This window comes from Purpureocillium takamizusanense, chromosome 3, assembly GCF_022605165.1.
Source record: "Purpureocillium takamizusanense chromosome 3, complete sequence".
NCBI lineage: Eukaryota > Fungi > Ascomycota > Sordariomycetes > Hypocreales > Ophiocordycipitaceae > Purpureocillium > Purpureocillium takamizusanense.
This window is the reverse complement of record NC_063070.1, coordinates 3,362,958-3,385,646: the sequence shown is the minus strand read 5'-3', so window position 1 is coordinate 3,385,646 and position 22,689 is coordinate 3,362,958. Positions and strand designations below refer to the sequence as shown.

The 22,689-nt window shown below is 58.1% G+C and overlaps 8 protein-coding genes across 8 annotated transcripts; 4 read left to right on the top strand and 4 right to left on the bottom strand.

Moving 5' to 3' along the window:
• Window positions 1-1,570: 1,570 nt before the first annotated feature.
• Window positions 1,571-6,240, bottom strand: JDV02_004630 (uncharacterized protein). Its single transcript, XM_047985861.1, has one exon. It carries the CDS (start codon window positions 3,584-3,586, stop codon window positions 1,679-1,681), a length of 1,908 nt encoding a protein of 635 aa, XP_047841838.1. The 5' UTR covers window positions 3,587-6,240; the 3' UTR covers window positions 1,571-1,678.
• Window positions 6,241-9,296: 3,056 nt separating this feature from the next.
• On the top strand, window positions 9,297-10,755 carry JDV02_004629 (Oryzin). Its single transcript, XM_047985860.1, has 2 exons — window positions 9,297-9,681; window positions 9,754-10,755. Exons 1-2 carry the CDS (start codon window positions 9,358-9,360, stop codon window positions 10,705-10,707), a joined length of 1,278 nt encoding a protein of 425 aa, XP_047841837.1. The 5' UTR covers window positions 9,297-9,357; the 3' UTR covers window positions 10,708-10,755.
• Window positions 10,756-10,763: 8 nt separating this feature from the next.
• JDV02_004628 (uncharacterized protein) lies at window positions 10,764-12,122 on the bottom strand. The gene is made up of 2 exons (XM_047985859.1): window positions 11,911-12,122; window positions 10,764-11,841 (listed from the first exon to the last, which is right to left on the bottom strand). Exons 1-2 carry the CDS (start codon window positions 11,987-11,989, stop codon window positions 10,943-10,945), a joined length of 978 nt encoding a protein of 325 aa, XP_047841836.1. The 5' UTR covers window positions 11,990-12,122; the 3' UTR covers window positions 10,764-10,942.
• Window positions 12,123-13,826: 1,704 nt separating this feature from the next.
• On the top strand, window positions 13,827-14,769 carry JDV02_004627 (uncharacterized protein). The gene has a single exon (XM_047985858.1). The coding sequence runs from the start codon at window positions 13,937-13,939 to the stop codon at window positions 14,741-14,743; it is 807 nt and encodes a 268-aa protein (XP_047841835.1). The 5' UTR covers window positions 13,827-13,936; the 3' UTR covers window positions 14,744-14,769.
• Window positions 14,770-15,170: 401 nt separating this feature from the next.
• JDV02_004626 (uncharacterized protein) lies at window positions 15,171-15,630 on the top strand (the record flags this gene model as incomplete). Its single annotated transcript, XM_047985857.1, has 2 exons — window positions 15,171-15,426; window positions 15,503-15,630. The coding sequence occupies 2 exons, from the start codon at window positions 15,171-15,173 to the stop codon at window positions 15,628-15,630; spliced, it is 384 nt and encodes a 127-aa protein (XP_047841834.1).
• Window positions 15,631-15,937: 307 nt separating this feature from the next.
• JDV02_004625 (uncharacterized protein) lies at window positions 15,938-16,944 on the top strand. Its single transcript, XM_047985856.1, has 2 exons — window positions 15,938-16,341; window positions 16,411-16,944. Exons 1-2 carry the CDS (start codon window positions 16,048-16,050, stop codon window positions 16,756-16,758), a joined length of 642 nt encoding a protein of 213 aa, XP_047841833.1. The 5' UTR covers window positions 15,938-16,047; the 3' UTR covers window positions 16,759-16,944.
• Window positions 16,945-17,064: 120 nt separating this feature from the next.
• JDV02_004624 (uncharacterized protein) lies at window positions 17,065-19,357 on the bottom strand (the record flags this gene model as incomplete). Its single annotated transcript, XM_047985855.1, has 4 exons — window positions 18,624-19,357; window positions 18,364-18,533; window positions 17,693-18,290; window positions 17,065-17,606 (listed from the first exon to the last, which is right to left on the bottom strand). Exons 1-4 carry the CDS (start codon window positions 18,991-18,993, stop codon window positions 17,065-17,067), a joined length of 1,680 nt encoding a protein of 559 aa, XP_047841832.1. The 5' UTR covers window positions 18,994-19,357.
• Window positions 19,358-21,535: 2,178 nt separating this feature from the next.
• On the bottom strand, window positions 21,536-22,120 carry JDV02_004623 (uncharacterized protein; the record flags this gene model as incomplete). Its single annotated transcript, XM_047985854.1, has 1 exon — window positions 21,536-22,120. One exon carries the CDS (start codon window positions 22,118-22,120, stop codon window positions 21,536-21,538), a length of 585 nt encoding a protein of 194 aa, XP_047841831.1.
• Between the last annotated feature and the right edge of the window lie 569 nt (window positions 22,121-22,689).

The following is a 22,689-nucleotide window of genomic DNA, read 5'->3' as shown; positions in this document are numbered from 1 at the left end:
CATACATAATGCGCCGAATATGGCACAGGCCGGCTCACGCTCCGGCCGCGGACCACACAGATCCGCCGTGGCCGCCGCCGCCGCGTTGCCACTGTCACTGCCGCCGCCACCGACGGGATGCAGCTGCTGTTGGGCGCGCTGTTGATGAGGACGGCGGTCCGGTCCCATATCTCCTACCGCCCCCTCCCCCCGCCCTTCCATCTACCACCGTAGAATTTACCACCAGCGCACGGGGCCTGCCTGCTGTAATGGCTTGTACTACGTAGTAAGTAGTTATTTACTACCTTATCTACGAAGTACGCACGAAATGTGCCGGCAGAGATAACGGGTACTACCTACAAAGTATGTATGTTCTGTAGGACACAGTCTCGCATGTACTGCATGCATGCACGGCGCCTGCGTCAGAGCCGCCGTGCCTGTTTCTATTTGCTCCTTGACGACGACAACCACGACGACGACGCGCACCTGAGAGCCAAGCCCAAGCTGAACCGTAGCCATCAAGCCAAGCGACACTATTACTGCGATGGCTCTTCCTCCTCCTCCTCCTCCTCCTCCTCCTCTTCCTCTATGCTCAGCCAGCCCGTCCTGTCACGACGCCTCAACTCGCCTCGGCGCCGAGTCACATGCCGCCGCGCCGCGCTGGCGTGCGTGCGTGAGTGCTGTGGGTTGGGGTAGTGCCGCCGCCGCCAGGTACTCCTGCTGTCACTGCTACCATCGTAAAGGTTGTGGGTGGTTGGTGAGTTGCGGGGATCCCCCCGTCTGTCTCGTCTCGCCTCGCCTCGCCGGGGAAATTGCCCCCGTCCCCCGTCCCGTGCCTGCTTGCCTGCCTTGCCTGCGTGCTCTGAGGTGTGGAGCGCCCGCAACAACAAGGCCCGCTACTGCTGCTGCTGGCGGTTGTCAGTGTCAATCCAGCCGCGGCTGCAAAAGCCCTTTTCTCCTCCTACGTAGGTAGTACCTAGGTTCCTTTCCACGGGCATGATACTTCTTCATCTTCTTCGTACTGCAGCCAGTAACCATCCTCCCATCTCTCTGCTGCCCGCTGCCTCCGTCTCTCCGGGCACTTTGCAGTTTGCAGGTTTTGTAACCCGGCCCGGGGCTTGCTTGTTGGTTGTGTTGGATCCCCCCGTGGCGCCGGCGGGCAGGAAATCAATCAACCTCGGTCGGACTCACGAGCGCGCGCACGTGTCTCGACCGAGCAAGCAAGCAAGCGCCTTCTTCTTTCTTCTTCACCGACGGCCCGTCCGTCTCGCCTCCCCAACGCCGGCCCGGCCGCCGACATCTGACCGACCGACCGACCGACCGATGGGAGGCGGGCGCTCCACAGATTACACCGAGAGAGACTACCTAGCCCGCCAGCCGGACGGGGAGTGCGAGCTACCTCTATCCGACAGACTTATTATAAGGCACCTGTAGGTAACAGTAGATAACATAGTATTAACGTGTATAGCACAAGGTCCACATCGGGCGGCCATCCAAGCTTGAATCGGCCTCGCTTACACGCCAAGTTGATGCATTCGCGCAAGTCCTCCTCCACCACCACCACCACCACCACCACGGCGATGGCCATCGTCCTTCAACAATCAAGTCGCTCGCCATCCATGAACACACCTGTATATGCCCCGTAGCCTCCCCCTTTTGTCTGCATCATCCCAACTCCGAGCAACCCCCCGTGTCGTCTTCACACATACGCCAGCACGTCCCTCTTATCGTCGACGACGCGCGCATACTCGAGCAGCAGCCGCCACATGTACAGCTTCATGTCGGCGCGTCGATACACCCTCTCCGCCCAGCTCTTTCCCTCGGCCGCAATCGCCGCCGCCGCGTCGTCGTGACTCAAAAAGTAGTCCATGACGGCGTAGACGTCGGCGTACGAGTTGTCAAACGGCACGTAGTGCACCCAGGGCGCGAACCGCTCGTCGTGCCACTCGGCGTAGATGGTGGCCTTGAGCGGCAGGCTCGTCGACAGCAAAAAGGCCCGCCACCGCCCGCTAAACGAGTTGCCGTCCACGTCGGGCAGGAACTTGTGCTCGTACTGCTGCCGCATGGGCATGCTCTCCCGGATGGCCATGTACGGCGACGTGTAGGCGCACCGCCGGCTCGTCTCCAGGTGCCGCTCCTTGCCCGAGCCCACCTCCTCCTGGACGCTGGGGAAGCACTCGAGGTGCACAAAGGCCACGTCGGCAAACGACCGCAGCCACCGGCCCAGCCTGCCGCCCTGGAGGTGCGCCGGCACCATCCTCCCCCCCTTCCACAGCCCAAACGTCGGGCCCCGAGTCCCCTCCCCGCGCTCCACCGCCTCCACCGTGCTGGCGTTGAGCATCTGCACGAACCGGTGCCGGTGGAAATGCCACCAGTTGTCCGCCTTGTTCCGCCCGCCCGAGGCCGTCCCGCGCCATATCAGGCCCGCCTTCTTGCGGCCCCACTCGGGCCCGTGATCGTCGCCGCCCGAGTAGAAGTCGCCGCCCGACAGGTACATGGCACCCGGAACCAGGATCTCGTTGTTTTGCGGCAGCTTGCAGCCCGCAAACATGGGCAGCAGCTCCCGCGTCGTCGACATGCTGACGCTCTCGATGAACGTCCCGTGCATCCCGCGTAGGTGCGGCTGCAGGCACGGGTCCCGCGCCTCGGTCGCGTTGGCCACGAAGCCCTCGGGCGCGTACGGCATCGTCTCGTCCGGGTACTCGACGGGCACGTCAAACGACGCCAGGCTGTCGAACCGGCGCGCCGCGCTGTCGGGCGGGCACGTCGCCCGCAGGTAGTTCCAGTACCGGTTGGCGTCGTCGGTCACCCAGCCCGGGTCGTACACGTCGTGCTCGCCGTCGCCGTCGAGCCCGCTGTACTGCGTCTTGGCCTCCTTGGGGTCCACGAGCCTCCGCTTGCGCTGTTCCTCAGCCACGTACTCGTTCACCTTTTCCCACGGCACCAGGATGCGGCTCTCGTCCAGGACGTTAACCACCATGTCCAGGTCGGGCAGGTGCGGCTCCGTCTCCTTGAGCAGCTCCGTCCACAGCTGGATGTACTGCGGACGGTTCGGGTTGTCCGTCTCGAAGCTGACGTTGCCGCCACGGACGCGAATCACCTGCGGCTGCTTGCTCGTCATGGCCCGCAGCTTCTTGGGCTCAAAGGCCCAGAAGGGGTTGAGGTCGTGGTGGATGCGGTCGAAAAACTCTTCCACGATGATGGCGCCGTCCGCCTGGGCCTGCGCGAACCACACGTCGAATCCGGGCGGCGGGTGACGCCCGCGCCGCTCACGATACCGGGCCGCGGCTTCCTCAATCGTGTTGGACCTCCTCACCAGGACGTCCCGGAAGCGGGCCTTGTGTTCGCGCATCAGACGGTCGATGGGATGGTCGTCGTCGCCCTGGGGCCGCGGGTTGGGGCGCTTGCGGATCCATCCCGACGGGCGCACCGCGTCGGGCGAGTACTGCGCGAGGGATATGAGGCCAATGATGAAGACGGCGGCCACGGAAACGAGATACAGGCGCTGTATGCGCCTGCCGAGGGCGAACGCCGGCATCATCGCGGAGTGGTCGGTCAACTGGGCGGAGTGGTTAGTTAGAGGATGGGTGGCAGTTTGAACCACCATCACACATCATGACGGGCTCTCCGCCAGCTCCCTTCCCTTTTCGCCGCCCCCTGCGGATTTTCCCGCCTCCCGCACGTTGGAAATTTCTCTGAGCAACGGGAATGGCAAGCACCTGTTGGTTGGTTGGTTCGCTTCAAATGTAATGCGTGGTGGCGCGACGTTGGGTGCGTTTGGCGTCCAGCACGGGCCAGCGCCCGGTCAGCTCATGAGTTGGAACACTCACTGGCCCACGGATCCGTTTACAAAGGAGGGAATGGGCCGCGTTTGAACAAAAGGGCTCCTCGCGAAAGTTGGGCGCCGAAAACGGTTGCCTGCTTGATTCGGTGCCTCCTTGTGCGACAGCCCTACCGCCGACACTCGTCTGCCGTCTGGTATCGGACTGGCCACCGTCTCGACTGCCTGTCGTCGAGGAGCCGCTCCGTTTTCCTGTAGCGGCCCTGTCCTTGGACGATCCGGAAACAAATGACTCGATCCCTATGAATAGGCGTTATACTGACGGATGTGCCCCCGTCGCCGACCTGGGTGCATGCAAGCGGAGGACTGGACCAGAGGGCAGCTGACCAGCTTCCACCATCCACCCTGACCAGTGCTTGGAGGGAGCCAAACGAGCCTGATGACCGAACCCCTTGGCAAGTAAAGTGCTGTCGCATGCGAGTCTGGAGATGCACCCAGGCGGCCATGGCCGAGTGCGGACTGATGATCGTGAGGTGTAGGGTAGGTTGCTATATAAGTGCGTCTTGGCGGTCATCGTCACTTGCGCCTCTGCTCCGCGATGGCACGATGCGATCAGGTACGCGCGTGCGGCAAACCATGGCCGCGTCACGCTCGAGTCTATGATGAGCGCTCGTACAAAGTGCTGCCATGACAGGCAACGCCTTCCAATCAATGCCCGCGTACCGGCGTTGTACCGCAGCCCGACTGCGTCCGCCGTGCCCCAGCCCATCCGCGCACTGGGAGCGTCTACAATCTACATGTTTTGACGCGAGCTGGCTGACACCTGCCGGGGAGCCTGTTGTTACGTAGGTGCGATTGATGCCATGTTCGCCCGCGCGTGCGGTTCTGCTCTCGGTCCAGGGGCAGGCAGGCAGGCAAGACGAGCAAAGCCCATCGACAACTGCTTGCTTGCCTAACGGGTCTGCCGATGCGCATCGTGCTTGTCGCTGCCTGGTCTAGGAGCTGCGAGCCCGTCCGTCAGCCATAGAGTTAGCTCGCACTCGCAAACATGAGAAATGAGAAATAATTGGTCGTTAAACTCAACGTCTGGTGGCATTCGTGTCAACTGTATCGGGCGGAAGGGGCCGCACGCATCGTGGCGGCGCCAGCTGCCGGGGGGGGGGGGGACGTCAGCCATGAATGCCATGACGCAAACGCCAAGCGGCAGCTGCGGCCAGTTGCCATTGCAGGGGGTCCAGAGAGACAGGATCGATCGGCTCATCCGCGTCACTCCTTGAGGTGATTCGGACGAAACGTCGGTGGCCAGTAGGGGTTTTGTCGGTGGCCGGTGAGCCGCCCGACGAGATATGTCATGCCGCGATTTGCGTTTGTAGTGTATACCGTATATGGGCACCCCCACGCTCGCAGCTGCGTCTCCCAGAATTGCAGGACGGAGGGCCAAGCCGGTGTGTCATCAGACGCGCGGTACCACCCGCGCGGGCTCTAGCAAGGCCGGGCGTGGCGTTGTGGCCCCGGCGTTCACTTGCTCGGCGGCGTCTCGCGCTCGAGATGAGGCAAGGCACCCGAGAGGCCCTCGCCGAGACGACCAAAAATAAAAATGTGCGCAAGACGTGGCGTCCTCGGGGGGCGGCTGTGCGGTTGGTGGGCGGGAGCCATTTGGCGTCGTGAGCCGGAGCTGGAGAGCCATCTGATGCTCGGGATGGGAGCCGCGGGTACGTATGCGACGTCGGTGAGAGAGCCGCGGCGAGCTCATCGTCGTCGTCGTCGTCGTCGTCTCGAGAGAGAGAGAGGTGGGCGGCGTGGGGGGCCAAACGTTTCGAGCGGTCGCGGCCTCCTTCAGTCACTCGCACAGCAAACGAAACGTCGTGAGCCTTGTGGTGCGGTGCCACGTACGTACGAAGTACGGGGTCACTTGCACAGTTTCGTCCGACGTCGCCAGGCAGGCAGGCAGGCATCTGGATGGGCGGGTGCGACCTCATCCAGGAACCAGAGTAGATTGCAACAGGAGACACTTGGGCGTACTGTACTGTAGCATCATGAATGAGCGACGTGAGGCCCAACCAACACACGACCCGGCGACGTCGACCCCCGTCCGTCCATGTTGGTGCGACGTCGTCGTTTTGGCAACCGGCGTCAGATAGAGGCATCAGGTCTTTGTTTGCTTGCTGGCGCCTGGTGTCGTCCGTATGCTTGTCCAAGGGGTCGTGAGGCGCGCTGCAGGGAGGGCTGGTGGTGTGGTGATGATGCCTCTAGCTTGCCCACGACTCGAGAACGCGCAGCCAGCACGGGTCAGTGGCGAGTAATGGAAGTTAGTAGGTGCTTGTTGGTGCTGGCGTGTCTGATAAACGGCAGCAGCGACCCGCAGGGGCTACAGGTAGGTACTAACTGGAAGGTAGCAGGCATGGATGGCATTCGTCGAATTCTCGACCACCAGAACAATGAAGTTTCCATGGCGATAAATTCGATAGATTCGTACAAAGTGAATACTCACTACTGGCAGGTCCATTGGGCTCAATCCAGGGTGCTGGATCACGCGCGGTCGGCAGCAGAGTTCACACGTTTCCATGGGCGGTGGGCGCATGACGCGGAGCAACCGGTCTTGCAGCCGGGCGGCCGGTTCGGTGGAGGAGGAGCTGCTCGTGGTACAGCGCCGGTCAGCACGGGGGACGGGCCGGCGGCGATGGCATCCATGGGTTGGTGCACTCAGCTGGCGAGGGGTGGCATGCCCAAGGGCCAACAACAAAACGTTCTCCAGGATCCGGGCTGACCTTGCGCCCATCGGTCGCCTCGGTGAGCACACAAGTCCCTCCCGGGTCCTCGATTAGGGAGGCGTCGGGTCGAAAACGTTTGGCGACGACGCAGCTTCCGTTCTCGACCACCGTCTGCGGCTGGCTGGCTGGCCGCGCGCCAGAGCGGGACGGGCTCAGACATTTATCATTTCTTTTTTATTTTAATAGTTTATTTATTCAAGAATAATACAAGGGCAGCAGCAGCTCGTGGCGAGACAACCGCCTGCTACTCGACACACCCGGTGGCTTGCTAGTACGTTGTACCTGGTAGATAGAGGTCGCGACCCGTCTTGCTTTGTTTCAGCGCGCGCATCTGAGGTCAGGAAAGACGCTCGCTTATCGTGCATCTGACACGAAACGCCCTTCTCACCGGGAGCTCGGTGCGTACTTAGGTAGAAGCGTCTCCGGCTGCGATGGCTGGAGTCGCTGAAATCCCTCGCCCCAGCGGCATTGAGGCTCTATGCTGCCTCGGCGCGGCGGTCGCTGACGGGAAACAAGAGCACCTAGAGTTGAGGGCCTCGTCACACGGTGGGGAAACGCGTCGCGCTGTGTTCAGCGCAGCTGGGCGCTGTCGTGTCTCAGCGCGTGCGTCGAACCGCACTTTGCATTGCGCACCACCACCCGATGTATGACAGATGACAAAGGACAGGCGGGCAGGGCTCCTCCCTCAACATCCGATCTGGCAGCGGCGGCGGCGACGACCATGCCCTCGCGAGAGGCGATGACGAGCCGCCGCGCCCGCGACCGCTCACACCCTTCCCCCCGCGGGGGCCTGAGCACGCTCCCTGTCGCCTCGGGAGGGCTTTGAACGGGCCGTTTCTGCGGCGGCGGCAAGGCTGCGTTGTTAGTTGTTGGTTGTGTGCGCCTTGAGCTTCCTCGGGGGGAGACAAGAGGCGAGATCTGAGACACGCGGACATGATGCGAGGGGATGGATGATGCCGGCGCGGTTCCCCATCATCGAAGCAGACGCAGGGGAAGAAGAATGCAGAGTAGGGGTTATTAGGGGGATACGTACCTAGTGACTAACTTAGGTTGGTAGGAAAATTCGATTTCTGTCTTTACCTACCTATTATACTTGCATACGCGTCGAGGTTGCCAATCACCTCCATGGGCATTGACCAACGCAGAGGTCACAGGAACCCGCAAGTGCCTGGGAAGACGGCCAGCGCGTTGGGTGGTGACCTTAGTACCTACTAACGGCCCACCCAACAGGGCGGGCAGGCACGGTTGATGAGCTGACACAGCCTGTGGAATTTGGGTGCAGCACGACCGAACGGCACTCACTCGCGGAGACGAGGACCAGGGATCAACCCCCTCAATGTCAAGAGGCGGCGGTGCCTCGCCGTAGCTCGACCCTTGCCATCTAATAAGCTATATTATTCTAGGCAAATGTAAGCCAACCCCCGCCCCAAGAATCGGCCAGTGTTAACTTAATTACCTGGCTCCCGGCTCTGTGTCACGGTCCGTCCGTCACGGTGGGCGTGTAACATACGCGTCTTCTACCATCTAACTTACCCCACACTTGCGTCGCCCCAATTGACCAATCACTTCATCCACAGCGCAACATCTTTCCCGTCAGGGCAATCCAAGATTGCGATTATAACCTCGCACGCATCAGCTGAGCCACAGTTATTGGCCTGAGCCATGCATTAATTGGAAGCGGACCGCAGTGCCCGAATCATTCGCTATAGCGTCTCACAGAATCGACGACTACAAGTCGAGTCGTCTTACCGCAACCCATCTTCTCCCGCTGGGCGGACGGCGTTGGACTCCCAGACTAGGGGAAACCCCTCGCCATTGGACGAGCACAGTCGGATGTCTAGACTGGACCAGTGCAGTCCTGCCATCGCATGTCCCAAGAAAATCGGGGGATCCTCGGCCAGGACCTTCTTGTTCAGGCTGACTGACCCTGATCAGCGACTGACTGATTGCGATCACTTGTTAGCGATATGTCTCCACAGCACCAACGGGACTCGAACAGTCACATCCATGTGCTTCCTCCAAGAGGTGGACTGTCGAGGGGCTGAGGACCTCCAAGCGAAGCACGGTCGAACTGATCCGTGTGCTGGATAACATGGATCTATCACGACCCCCCGTTTTCCCGCATATGTCGCCCCAGTCATCTCAGGTCGCTGCCACAACGTGAAGGCATCCCGCAGCTCACATACCATCAAGATGGCTTTGATACTCTCCCGCCATTCGCTCCGGTTGCCGAAGCGCTGACGAGTCTATTGAGGCTGGGCAGTCAACAACTGTTGCCCTTCAACCGCCTGGGTTGCATTCCGCGCAGTTCATTCTGTGACAGGACAAGACAGAGTTGCACCCCGATATACTAGTTTCGAAGCTCCGCCCATTTCGTAAGCCAAGGATTGATGTGCGGGGTCATTGATGAGCGGCACGGGCGTATACGGTGACCGAAGGTATTATGGTGCGTCACAATATCTTGGCACTGATTGCTTTCGCGAAATGCAACCCAGATGGGTTTTGTTTTCGAAATACGGTTCACCAGCTTTGAACACCCCTATAGCGGCATCCCTGGATTGCCGCGTATAAGCCGGCAGCAAATGTCGCAGTTTTGACGGCATGACGTTCTAACGGCTCCACCGCCACGGTACGCAACTGTCATTGTCATGTCCATCACAAATTGAACGCGTAATGAAAGAGAGGCGCTGCGGCAGCTTGTACGGAGAGAGGTATATAAGGCAGGCAGATTCACGACAAGACATGAGGTGAGCATGTAGTCTCACATTTCTAGCCATTTATACTACATTCTCACCCCTGGTGTTTTGATCACGACAGGATTTTGCAATGGTCGGCTTCTCGGGTCTTGTCGTCGCCGCGACAATTGTTTTCTCTTATGCCTGGGCGGCTCCGGCTACATCCGGGAGCAGCGACGGGGAGATTCAGAGCCAGCACGGCAAGAACATCCCTGGCAAGTACATTGTTACACTCAAGTCAGGCCTCCATCCAGAAGCACTTGATGGTCACCTCCAGTGGGTTCATAAGAAGCGGGGATTGAACAAGCGCGAGTTCCAGGGTGTTGAGAGAACTTATGCTGGCAAATATGACTTCCACGGCTATGCCGGTTCCTTTGACGCTGCTACGATAGCTGAGATCAAGCAAAGTCCTGATGTGAGTTATAGCGGTTGGTTTCGGCAATATGATGTAACCACAGCAATAGAAAATACTAATAATGTCGTATAGGTTGCTCTGGTGGAAGAGGACATGATATGGGAACTTGCCTCTATTGCGCCTAGGGAGGATGCCATCAAAGACAAGAAATGCCTTACGACTCAGCATGGCGCTACATGGGGTCTGGGAGCCGTTTCGCACCGACATAATGGATCCGAAGACTACATCTACGACACTCGGGCCGGTCAAGGCACGTACGCCTACATCATCGACTCAGGCATACGCGCAACCCACCAAGAATTTGAAGGACGGGCTAGCTTGGGGTATACCGCATTTCCCGGCAAGGACGTTGACACCACCGGCCACGGCACCCACGTCGCTGGCACCATTGGCGGCAAGACATATGGCGTCGCCAAGAAGGCTAATCTTATCGCCATCAAGATCTTGGACAACCAGACCACGTCCACGTCCATCATCATTGACGGGTTCCACTGGGCTGTCAACGACATCATCTCCAAGGGCCGCAGCAAGTCTGCCGTCATCAACATGTCCCTCTCAGGGCTATACAGTGCGGCAGTAAACGAGGTCATTGAGAAGGGTGCAGTCTCAGGAGTCTTGTCTGTCGTTGCCGCTGGGAATAACGGCACGGACGCGACCTATGTGTCTCCGGCCACGGCTCCGAGGGCAATCACCGTTGGCGCCCTCGACAGAAACTGGTCTATAGCCTCATATTCGAACTATGGCAAGGTCCTCAATGTCTTTGCTCCAGGCACGGATGTTGTTTCTGCCGGGCCGCGTAGCGACACCGATACTAAAATCGATTCTGGCACCTCGATGGCAGCACCACACGTTGCGGGTCTTGTTCTTTATGCCATGTCTGTTCATGGTATTACAGATATAGGCCCCATAACTAAGTACATCACATCTACCGCAACCAGGGGCAAGATAACCGGCAATCTCTGGGGCTCACCTAATCTAATTGCAAATAACAATAACTCGGCAGAGGACAATACCTCAAGAGGGTAATATGCTGGTAATATATGGGATACTCGCTCTATTTAGGTTAGTTCCAGGCTAGAATAATCCACTATTACCTCAAGACTGTCCTCGTCACTACGTAGTTTTGATCTCCCGCATTGGACACGACTCCGTCGTGCCGCCCATACGCCTTTCTAAATGCACAGGTTTGAACCCCCCACCAAGCCATTTCACCCGTTACCGAGTTCGCACGACCCATTCAATCAACATCATTCCTTCCTCGTCAGGCATGAAACGTTTCTCCCACGAGCTCCTCGCTCAATTTCCAGCACCGATCCGCAGCGGCCTCGTCCAGCGACCACGGCGCCACGGCGTCGGGCCCGTTGGCGATCTCGCAGTCCACCAGGAAGATGCCGCCCTCGAGCGTCGGATCCAGGGCCGCGACTAGCGACGTCGCGCAGCCCTGCTGGACCGTCTTGCGCCGCGCGGCGCGCGCCTCGGCGAGGCTCTTGCCGGTGATCTTGAGCGCCATGTCGGCCGCGATCTCGGCCGTGATGTGCTTGGCCAGCCCCGTCTGCACGCTGCCGGGGTCCAGCGCGAAGGACTCGATGCCGCCGCGCGCGCCGCCGTAGCGCCTGTTGAGCGCCACCGTGAAGAGCACCTGCGCCGTCTTGGACTGCCCGTAGGCCCTCTGCGGCGTGTACCCGCCGCGGGCGAACTGCACGTCGTCCCAGTTGATGCCGCCGTAGCAGTTGCCGATGCTCGACACGTTGACCACCCTGGCCTTGCCGCCAGCGCCGGTGGCGAGGAGCCTTGGCATGAGCTTGTTGGTGAGCAAAAAGTGTGACAGGTGGTTGATGGCAAACTGCGACTCGAAGCCGTCGACCGTCAGGGAAAAGGGCGGCACCATGATGCCGGCGTTGTTGATCACGGCGTGGATGACGGGGATGTCGGCCGAGGCGAGGATTGCGTCTGCGGCTTTTCGCACGGCGGCGAGCGACGACAGGTCTGCCTCGAAGAACTTGACCTTGACGTTTTCGTCGGTGGTCCTAATGCGATCAATCGTAGCCTGTGCGCTCGAGAGAGAGCGCCCGACCAGGATGATGCATGCTGGGGCGCCCGAGGCCAATGTCGCCGCCGTCTCGGCCCCGATGCTCCCGGGAGTCGGGCCTGTGATGAGAACTTGCGGACTATTAGAAATGACTCCTGCCTGGCTGGCCAAGGGTGTGGTCTCGGCTCAGAGGGACTTACACGTTTTCCCCTCAACTTTTGTCCTCAGGGCGCGGACAACGTCGGCGCCCTCTGTGGAAAAGCCAAACTGAGAAGGCATGAATGACTAGGTACTGCGATGCCGAGTTTTGAGCAGAAATGTCACCGGATAATGGGAGTCAAAATGTTGCAAAGAAGTATCGCTTGAAAGAACTGAACTGTTCCCTTTCCATCTTGCTTTTCCTAGATGCGCCTCACTGGGTAGATATATAGCATGTAAGTGAGCCTCGAGCCAACGCTGCGCTGCTCATATTTTCTTCTCTCCGGTTTCTCCGGTCCGTAGGTACGTCATGAACGGGCGAGGCCATGTAAGCCCGCGGAGCAAACCTGGCGCGGGAAGTGCGTATGCTGCTTATCAGCCAGTGGGCGGGCGGGCGGTGGCCGACTGTTAGTTACCTAGGGCCGGAGCTGCCGTCCGCTAAGTCCGCGCCCGGGGGCGTAAGCAGCCACTGGTGATTCCTCATAGTCGGCTGCAAAGGGGGCGTCTTGCCTTGGACAGAAACTTTTTTTCTTCTTGGCCGTGAATTGAAAGTATTTGATATTGCGATGATGGTGATGGCATCGCTGCACCAGAATTGATGCCTGCACAATTGCCCCCGTGAATCCGGGGCTAATTCATTGTTTGGGCCGGGCCCGCGGTTGAGTCTGGCTGGGGCGAGGTGGAACTCGTGACGATTCGCACCCACCCAAATGCGTGTTCCCGGGGCGTCGGTGCACGTCTTTGCCACAGTCCACGCACCACCTGCGAGATTCTAGTGATACCTTCCTACATTGAAATGGTGAGGACCGTAGAGCGGCGCGTGGTTCGGCTCACTCGCAAGCCTCGGATGTCGAGTCCCTTGGGCGGGGTGACATTGGCAGCACCTGGCGGACGCCTGGTCGGTTACGTCGGTGCCGTGTAAGTCGCACAGGCCATTGATGATGCCAGCTGGCACGCCCGCACAGATGCCACCGATGAACAGCTTGAGCCTATAGATTTGCTTGCAGCCATTGAGCTAAATCCCGGCTAACAACTGCACTCCTTTTCCACCTCTATTGATACTATCCTCGAGCCGAATTGTTTTCTTTCCCCGTGTTCCCGGCGCACTGTCGGTAGGCTCCTCACCATGGACGTTGCAGTTCTACTGGGAGCGCGCGACCTGCACTTTGGCCACCCGCGGCTTCACCTGCACCATCGGTATGTACCCATCTATCATTCGATCTCTCTGGTGCTACGTTGGCGTTGCCTAGTTCTCGAGATGCGACCTTGACGACCGTGTTCCCATGGGCTGATGACATTTCACGTTGCACAGTAAATCCACCCGCATTAACTCGATACGGCTGGGAGCTTGCTCGTTCCAGGATCGAAAAGGTGGCTCGCTGCTGCAGCGATCCAGATGTGCGTAGTCTCGGAGGGTCATCCATTGTCTACTGTGTGCGACTGTAACTTACAGACCTCAAGCTGATCAGTCCAACGGGAGCGCTGCCTCCCGACGCATTGCTTTTTTTTTGGTCACTCATGTCGTCTCGGGACTACATATAAAAACCATATAAAATTATATACAACCGACTAAATATTTAAAACCTAGAGAGTTATAGTTTTATATAAATCCGGCTCTAGGGCTTATTTCAGTTTTATATAAAACTATATGAAGCTACGCGCGTAGCTTTCTAGCACTGCTTCGGGATACCGATGCTCGTATCTAAATACGGCATCTTCGACTCTTACCCTAATCGGCGTGAGTCAGGCCGACTGCAAGGCAGGATGCGCCCGAAATGACTGGGTATGGGATGCACGTATATTTTGCGTGTCTTCTCGTGTTCGGCGTGAGTCAGGCCGACTGAGAGCTAGGATGCGCCGAAATAACTATGTACGGGATGCAATATCAATCGAGTATAATCACTAGAGTATAAAGCACATGAGTTCCATTACGCCGTTACTGAATACATTTCTCATTCTTCCGAATTTTGAAAGGTCCTTTTTCAACTTCACCTATTCATTTAAATTGCAGAAACCTTTGACCCTAGGATGGCCGTCAACACCGTTGCGCAAGAAAATGGCCTTCTGCCAAAAGCATCCCTGGAGGCTTTGGCAGAACTCATGTCCCGCCCCGACCCAACCATCATCGGTATTGTCCTGACTGGATCCGCAGCACGTGGCATGGCAACCCAGTACTCTGATGTGGACGTCTTGGTGATTCGCGATGAATCAGAGACGGACAATCCGCGCGAAGACAGGAAGACTTTGGCAATTGACGAGCTCCCCAAGACGTTGACAGAGATTGAGACGATCAAGCCCGTTGGCTCCGAGGGAGCATGGGAACGCTGGTCATACGCTTGGGCACAGGTCCTCCGAGACTCGACAGGGGGACGAATCACAAGGGCTGTGCGGCGGCAGGCAACGCTGAGCGATGATGAGATCCGGAAACTGTTGATCGACGACTCACGCGTGGACTGGTTCATCAACGAAACCTACCGAGCTCTGAAGTCGCATCGCGATGGGCGGCCTCAGGCTTCGCGGTTGGACTCGGTGGAAGCTATCGTCCCTATGCTTGACCTTGTCTTTGCGCTGGCTGGCAGAGTCCGCCCATATAACAAGTATCTGCAATGGGAGCTGACGAATCATCCCCTGCCGAGCGCAGAGTGGCAGGACGGGCGTCTTCTGGAGTATGTAACTGGGATGCTGGAGGGGGATGTCGCCGTCATTCGTGCAGTTTTTCACGCGGTAGAGAGAGAATGCCGGGCATATGACCAGAAGACGGGACGAGGAGAGCTGGGTGCCGTGATCGATGAATGGGGGAGCGACCTTGACTTGTATCGGTCCGTAGATCATTAGACGTATCAATTTCGGTAGCTGCCGACTCATAGCATGAACCGCTTTGGGCGATCCGAATGTGATCAAACATGAAGCCGCCATCATCCAACCCCTGTGCCTGGCCTCGGTGTCCCCACGTCAGCTTCCGACCAGGCGTGATGCGAGTCTTATCACGGTGTTCCCCGAAATGTCTGATCTTGACGTATTCGTCACGGCGGTCACGTCGAACGGGTTGTTTGGTCTCATCACTTCGTATCGCGGCAGCGGCAGCCGAAGAGTATGTTGTGTAGCTCAGGGCGTCCGTAAGCGTCAAGGGTTGCATGCCCCCTCCCAATATTGGTCGCTCCATAAAAGGCGTCCGGAGCCCTCACTCGTCTTGGAGAACTTGTTGATGAGGCGGCAGTAACAACAGACCGATCTCATTATACTCGTCCCTTCACTTTTCACAATGAAAGCTTCTTCCCTGGGTCTCGTCTGCTGCCTGGTCTCGGCGGGAACCTGCGACGACGCCGCCGTGCCTCGCAAGTTCGTTCGCATTGACTTGGCCGACCCTCAAAACTGGTTCGCAAAGCCGTTGCTCACCGGCAGGATCATCTCGGGCTTCTCCGAGGTGTACAACCAGTCCAATGCCGACGCCTGGGCGAATTCCATATTGGACAAGTGCAAGGCAAACGACCTGTGCACGTCCTGCATCTCGCTGTCTGGTACGTGGCCATCGGTGGGGGCCGTAGCGTTTGACAGTGCCGTTGTGTTTAGACTAATTATGATGGCTCAATGCAGCGGATAACAATGGAGACGGCAGGAAGTGGTATGGGTATCTCTTCAAGGGGAAACCCACGAGCGCGGCCGACTATGAGAGGATGCCCGGCAAATTGCAGGACTCTGTTATCCATACAGAGGCTCGCTGATGATGAGAGGGGCGGACTGGTGCGCCTGCTGGGCTCGGTCAAGATATGATGGCGACAAGTCGTGCCGTTCTTGGGGAGAGTTGCAGGGAGTTGCAAATAAATGGCATTTGGTCTCTTATACGTGAGCATCAACAAGGTGTCAGGTGCTATTCGTCTCTGTATCAAACGTCCGCCACGCACGCTCAGACACCAGTGAAACACACTTCCAAGGCGCGTCATGGCCTGGCACAGCCCGTTGACCTTTATTTGCTACCCTCCAAAACTTCACCTAACTTGGCATAGACTTTTTCCATTTTGGACCCGCGCACCGCCTCCCGGCATAGGACCCTTTTTTTCCTTTCTTTGGCTGCCGTCATCGTGCTCCCATCAATTCTTCAACAAGCAAGCGCTGGCCGAGGGCGCATCGGAGGGGGCACGATGGCGTTTTGTTCCGTGTGCGACAGGTACTTCCGGACCGAGTCCGCCTACTACCAGCACACGAGGGCGTCGACGGCGCACATGTTCGACTGCCACCGCTGTCTTCGGCACTTCACGTCCTTTGGCGCACGGCGGCAACATGTGCGCGATTCGATGCATCACCACGTCTGCTACACGTGCGACGATGAACCCGACTTCCCCACTGCCGAGGGGCTGCACACACACGAGTCTGTCGCCCACAACGAGTGTGCCATCTGCCATCGCCGCTTCGATACGCCGTCGAATCTGCGTAGCGTTCGTCTCCGCCGCATTCCTTCATCTCGTTCGTAGAACTCGGGGCTGACTTTTTATCGCGCGCTATAGCACCGCGTCGTGCATTGGGATGACAATGTCGAGTGCTTCCGCTGCTACCGTACATTTGTTACAAACTCTGCCATGGTTCTACATCTGGAGACGGGAACATGTCCTTCCGGAGCGACGCAAGGCTCCGTGACGAGTGCCGCGTTGCGCGGATACCAATCTGCGGCGTACACAAGATCCTACTACCGTGCCTATGACGACGACGCGGATTTCCAGTGTCCGGACTGCGCGAAGCCTTGCCGCTTTGCGAGCGCGCTGCTTCAGCATGCTGAGAGTGGCTGTTGCGACGTTTCGCTCGATGAGGACAGTCCTCTATGGGATTGCCTTGAGGAAATCAAATGCTCCGCTTGACGGCTGGTTGGGGCATGGCGTTCGAGCTCCTCCACCTGCGTCGCGCGGCACGCCCAGATGGATGGGGAAAGGAATTGGCTGTCGCCTTGTTATGCGGCCTGCACCACCGGTCTTGTTGAGGAGATACCGAGATGGTGCCCCCGCGCACGATACTGTAATAATAAAGAGGAACCTTTATTTGCCCACATTGAATCCATTGTTTTCCATTTGATGTCAGCCGAAGCACCAAGGCCGCGGCGCTTCGGCCAGAGCAGCCGCCATGCGAAGGAACACGGGCCATCCGCCGGCCCAACCTTGCTCGCCCGCCTACGAGCGTTCATCCTGCGTCTCCATCAGATGGCTCGGAAGCAGTGCCGTGGTGAGCACACATCCCAGCGTCGCGCCGCCCGCCAGGTACAACACGCTGTTGATGTTGCCGTCGCCACCAGACCCGTCCGTCTGACCGTAGAGATGCTGCGCGATGAGCGGGCTCACGATACCAAAGAGCCGGCCCCAGAAGCTGGCCACCCCGCAGGCCGTCCCCCGGACCGGCGCGGGGAATGCCTCGGGCGTCCACCCGTACAGCACGGCGTTGAACATGGACTGGAAGAAGTACTCCAAGGTGAAGAGCCCCTCGTTCTTGGCCACGGTGTCGACGGTCGAGAGCAAGAAGATGGACGCGCCCATGAGACCCGATGAGATGACCATGGTCCACTTGCGCCCGATGGCGGGGATGCGGCAGACGTAGGCGCCCAGCAGGACGCCGAGGATGCCCGGTGCGTAGGTGTATATGTACGCCGCGTACGTGAACTTGAGGCTGGCTGAAGCGGCCCCGTTCTTGAGGGCTAGAATCCGAGGGAGGTAGAAGCCTGTGTGACGAACCGGGCGTGTTAGTTAGCGAGCCGAGGCGAAACGATCATTGAAAGGGGGCTACGTCGGTTGGCACTGGACATACCTGCGACCGTGAATCCCCAAAAGTCGAGGATGTACGTGAGCCACGTCAAGATGGTCAGGCGCGTCATCTGGAACCCGTCAAACAACATCTTGTATCTGTCGAGCTCCTTGCGCAGCTTGCCCGAGCGTTTGGACGAGCGCTCGCCATCCGACCCAGACAGCAGCAGCCCAGAGCTTGTATCGCTGTGGTTGGCTTCGTGGTTCTTCGCCAGGGCCTCCAGGTCCTCGACCGTCAAGCGGCATTGTTTCTTGTTGACTTTGGCCATGTGCTGCATTGTCTCAATCGCCTTCGCATCGTGTCCCTTGTAGATGGAGTACTTTGGTGTTTCTCTGAACGTGAAGACGAAGAAGCGCAGGAAGAATACGAGGAGCGACAGCCCTCCTAGCGTGTAGAGTAGATATCGCCATCCCATGTTGTCCGATCGAGAGCAACACGGCGTCCCGGGGGACTCGGCGGTGCGACAGGAAGGGAGCGGGTTCTTTTCGGAGAAGTTGGGCGAGCACGAGTATGTCGGAATGAACCCAAAGGCAATGGCGCTGCACACGACGACGCCGAGCGGCTGGAAGACGGACAAACACGCTAGCAGGAAGCGGCGATTCTAAACTTGGGAAATCAGCTCCGGGCGCTCGCCTCAAGGGAAAAACACTCGAAGGGGGAGTGCGACGACGCACGTGTGGAACAAACTCGAGGACGATGGCACTGTCGACGGGAATGTTCCCGCCGACACCAAAGCCGACAAAGGCGGTGATGACGAGAAACGTCGTGTAATTGTTGGAGGCGCCGAGACAGAGACCGAAGACGCAGGAGAACAGGCAGGTCAGATTGAATGCCCAACGACGACCTGCATGCATTGCATCCCCTCGTGTCAGTCCAAACGCTTCCCTATGAGAGCAGCGAAACGGGGAATTTTGAGTGAGATATATATACATACCAACAATGTCCGACATGAACCCCCAGAAAAAGGCACCGGCGGTAAGACCGGCATTGAAGCTGGTGGAAATGTTGCCAGACTGGCCATCACCGAAACCCATCTCCTGCTGCAGCGGGCTCAGGACGAGGCCAAACGCCTGCGCCCAGAGAAGGTCGAGGAAGTATCCGAACCCGCACAGGATCCAAATGTACCATTGGGATCTTCCCATGCCCTGGGCATCGATCTCTCGGTTGACGAGGACGCATTTCTTCTCGTACAGCGAAAGCCCGTCTAGGTCTGCGGCATCGACATTCGGTTGGGCATATTCCTCCATGTGAGGCGGAGAGGGAACGTCGCCAGGCGAGTCATCCCGCTTGGGTGCCGTCGACATGGTCGACCACGGGAAGATCGATGCTGTGTCTGGATAGTCAAGTCGGTGTCACCGTGCCAGCAGCGGCTCAGGCTAGAGCTTCCAGAGTCGTAGTAGCCGTCGATGGTAATGTCTGAGCAGGCAACCCTCCAAACACCATCAACATGGGAAAGCTGAGACTCAATTAAAGGAGAACTGCCAGCGGGCATCGACACCCGACACGTGCAAAGGCAACATGGCAAAAGTCATGCATGTCAGCGATCGGCCAAGGCAAACGGTTGCACGGTGGGCTCGATAATGGATCACGTTGATGCTGTTGTGCTTGTGTGTCAGGCCGTAGCTAGGCGAAATGCGTCCCTAGCCAGTGCGCGAGCGACCTTTAGTCGACCTTTGATGTGTCTCACGACCTGCAGCCCGTACGGATTGTACCTAGTGTGGGATATCGAGGACGTCATTGACACCACAACCTCTGGTCCGTTGTTAGTGCCGGCGCCCGCAAGTCGGGCAGAGCAGTAACAGCAGATCTCAGAAAGCCTAAATGAACCAGCGCTCTTGCATGCGCCCACAAGTCCAAACGCTTTTCGCGGAAGCGCCCGCCCGCTACCCGAGTCTATGTTTGTATGGGACGCTTCCTCAATCTTTCATAAACAGAAAAACTAAAAGGCAAATATACGCTGTGCTGTCGCTCGTTTTGTGTCGTCACGCTGTAGCATCCTCATGTCCTAATAATAGCATGAGCTGAAAGTGTCGGGCTGAATAACTACATACCAACCAACTCATCAAAGGCGGACGCATCCGCCGACGCTCACGTGTGTTACCACGGACGTGACGGACGTCACCCCAGCTGTGTTTCGGTCAAATGTCCCCTGTCCGGCGCCCACATCACGGGTCCAGCTTATTAGGGCTGCGGCACAAGCAAAGGAAGATCACATTCCCTTCGAGCTACCCATAAAAGCCTCAGCATCTGTATATATATATATATATATATATAGACTCAGAGGAGCTCCTGCAAGACAGGGCTCCTCAGCGCAATACACGTCTCTTGGTGCAACCCCCATTGACGTTCCACACACAACACTTATGAGCCCGGTCCAATCACACCCTACAGCTGCCCGAACCGCCGCCAGTGGGCCGCCCGGCGCTGTCGAGACATCTCAGGCACGGGGCGGACTTTTCGCACTCCGCGTCCGTGTTGCAAAACCTCGCACACCCTGGGTCGTAGGCGCACCTCCCGTTTTCACAGGCGATGTAGGGGTCCGAACCTTGGCAATCAAGGGGCGTCCGGCATGCGGGTAGCCTTCGCCGGCACCCGGGTGTAGTAGACTCAGAGTAGTGGCAGAACCAAGCACCGTTGGAGCAACCACCCTGATGGGCCTTGATTACACAATCGGCCGCCCGCAAGCACGGTGTACCGTCGACGGCCACACATTCACTAGGTACCTGTGACGTTCCGGGTACCGAGTGGGACATAGCCAACCAGACAATGAGTAGGCGGAGGCGGCGGTGGCAGGCGGTAGCGTACGACTGCATTGCAGTATCGTCGACTATAGATATGTAATAGTAGGGTAGATGAAAAGTAAAAGAGATAGGGTCTTTAGTCTCTTTAGGAGGCAAGGTAGAGGAATAATAGGTATACGAGAATATCACTAGAATCTCCTTAAGAGGAGGATTCGAATAGTATATAAATTGTATAGAAGGGACTAATATTGGTTGAGAAAAATCGGGTTGAAAGTCCATGCTAGATTTTAATCCTTCGCGGGGGAAACCTCGGCCTTATATAGACAATTGCGCAGGAACCACGTAATGAATCGAGTCTGAGAGACATGCACCAGAAAGCCCAGAATCAGAATGCAGGTCTTCCTACTTCTGCCTCGTCTGCCCCTTCACTAGCAGAGCTTAATTCCTTCGAAAATGCGTTTCCGCTATCTTATTACGACATTATGATATCGAAGACTCGTTCTTCTAGGCCGGGTCTCTCTCTCGGGTCCGGCGGTGCTGGCGCCGCGCCCGCGCTACTACCGCCAATTATACCTACACCCGCTGCCTCGTCTACCCCTTCGCCGGCAGGGCCCAATTCGCCCCCCAAAAAACGAGTTTCCACTATTTCCTCGCGATATCATGATATCAGAGACTCAATTTTCCGGGCCGGGCTGGGCGCCTACGCGTGCCAGGTGCCGTCGCTCGTCATATCGCCGGTCGGCCTTAAGCAGCCCCGCCGCCGCCGCCGCAGGCACTTATAATGCTATCTCCGTCGTCGCCCGAGGCCTGTCGTGAGGTCTGCCGTGATGGGTACATGTAGTGTAAACGGCTTGTACGTGCTATATATCCACTTAAAAGAAACGCAGTAGTAGTAGAACTATAACGGCCCTAGGGGTCTTTCATTATTCAAATCGTCTAGAGACATGAAGTATTTGCGTCAATATGTGTAGTATGTCGACAGTCTGGTATGCGGCTGAAACAAATCTCGACAAAACGCGCCCCCCCGTACATGATGACTCCCGATGCTTTCGAAACCTGCTGAAGTTTGTTGTCGCTTATTAAACGGCTATCGTGTTCCCCTTTCTCAAAGGACCAGAGGCAGCGCGGCCATGGCTCCGATCAGAAGACCAGGAGCCGCAAGGTTGCCGGCGCCACTGCCACAGCCATCATCGTTGCTGCTGCCTCCGCCGTGGCTGCCGCCGCCCTTCTTCCGGGCGCAGAGGGTGTTTCCGCTGCTAGTAGGTTGCGATCCGGCCGCGGTGGTGGTTTGGCTGAGGCCGCTGCGGTTGCATTTGCCGTTGCTGCACGTCTCTCCGGCGTCGCAGTAGGTGCCGTCGAAGCAGCACACCGAGCCCTTGGGCATGCATCGCGTGCCGCAAGACTCCTGGCTGGCGCTGCAGCCAGAGGGAGTCCCCGTGCACACCTTGCCGATCTGGCAGCACCCGCCCTTGACGCAGTTGTAGCCGACCTTGCAGTAGGAGCCGCCGCCGACGCCGCAGCAAGTGCCCGTCAGGGGAATGCATGTCGATTCGCACGTCTTCTCAAGGCTGCTGCAGGAGGATTGTCTGGCGCTCAGAAGGGACCCAGAGGCTCCTCGTTGGGCGCTCATCATGACGAAGTCATTGGCAAACGCAAGCCCGGCGAGGGCAACGACGATGAAGGACCGCATGGTAACGATTGCTGGGGAAGCAAACAACGTTCCCGATGTTATTGAAAGAGCAACGAGGGACCCTGACGATGGTTGTAGGCAGAATGCCAAGGGAGAATCGCGGAGTGCAGAAGGAAGACGGAAGAGAAAGGGGTAAAATAGGAGATGGTTCACAGGAGAGACACGCCACTTCTTATTTCGTATACGTTGATGGGGTGCTCTGCAGGAGCCTTATTCCTCCTGGCAGGCAGACAGAATGGATAAAAAGTGCCTTGGCTTGCCATGCAGCCCTACCGATGCGTACCCTCACATGCCGAAGGCTGACTTCCCCAAGGGCGGTCCCGTCCCGCCGGTGCCCATTTTTGGGATCGCGGTTCAGCCCAGGTCCGCGGGCGCGTTTGCCCCTTCTTCGCGAATCACAAGGCGCGCAGGGACCAAGTGTCAGAGCGGGCGATCATTTCCAGGCCGCAGAAGAAAATTTTCTTGATGCTGGCTGCTGGCCACCAGCTGCACTCGCGTGGCTTGAGGGCTACGCGGGTCTCGCCGCGGGCCAGGCACTACCATCGTGGAAGCGTCTTGAAAGTGGGAAG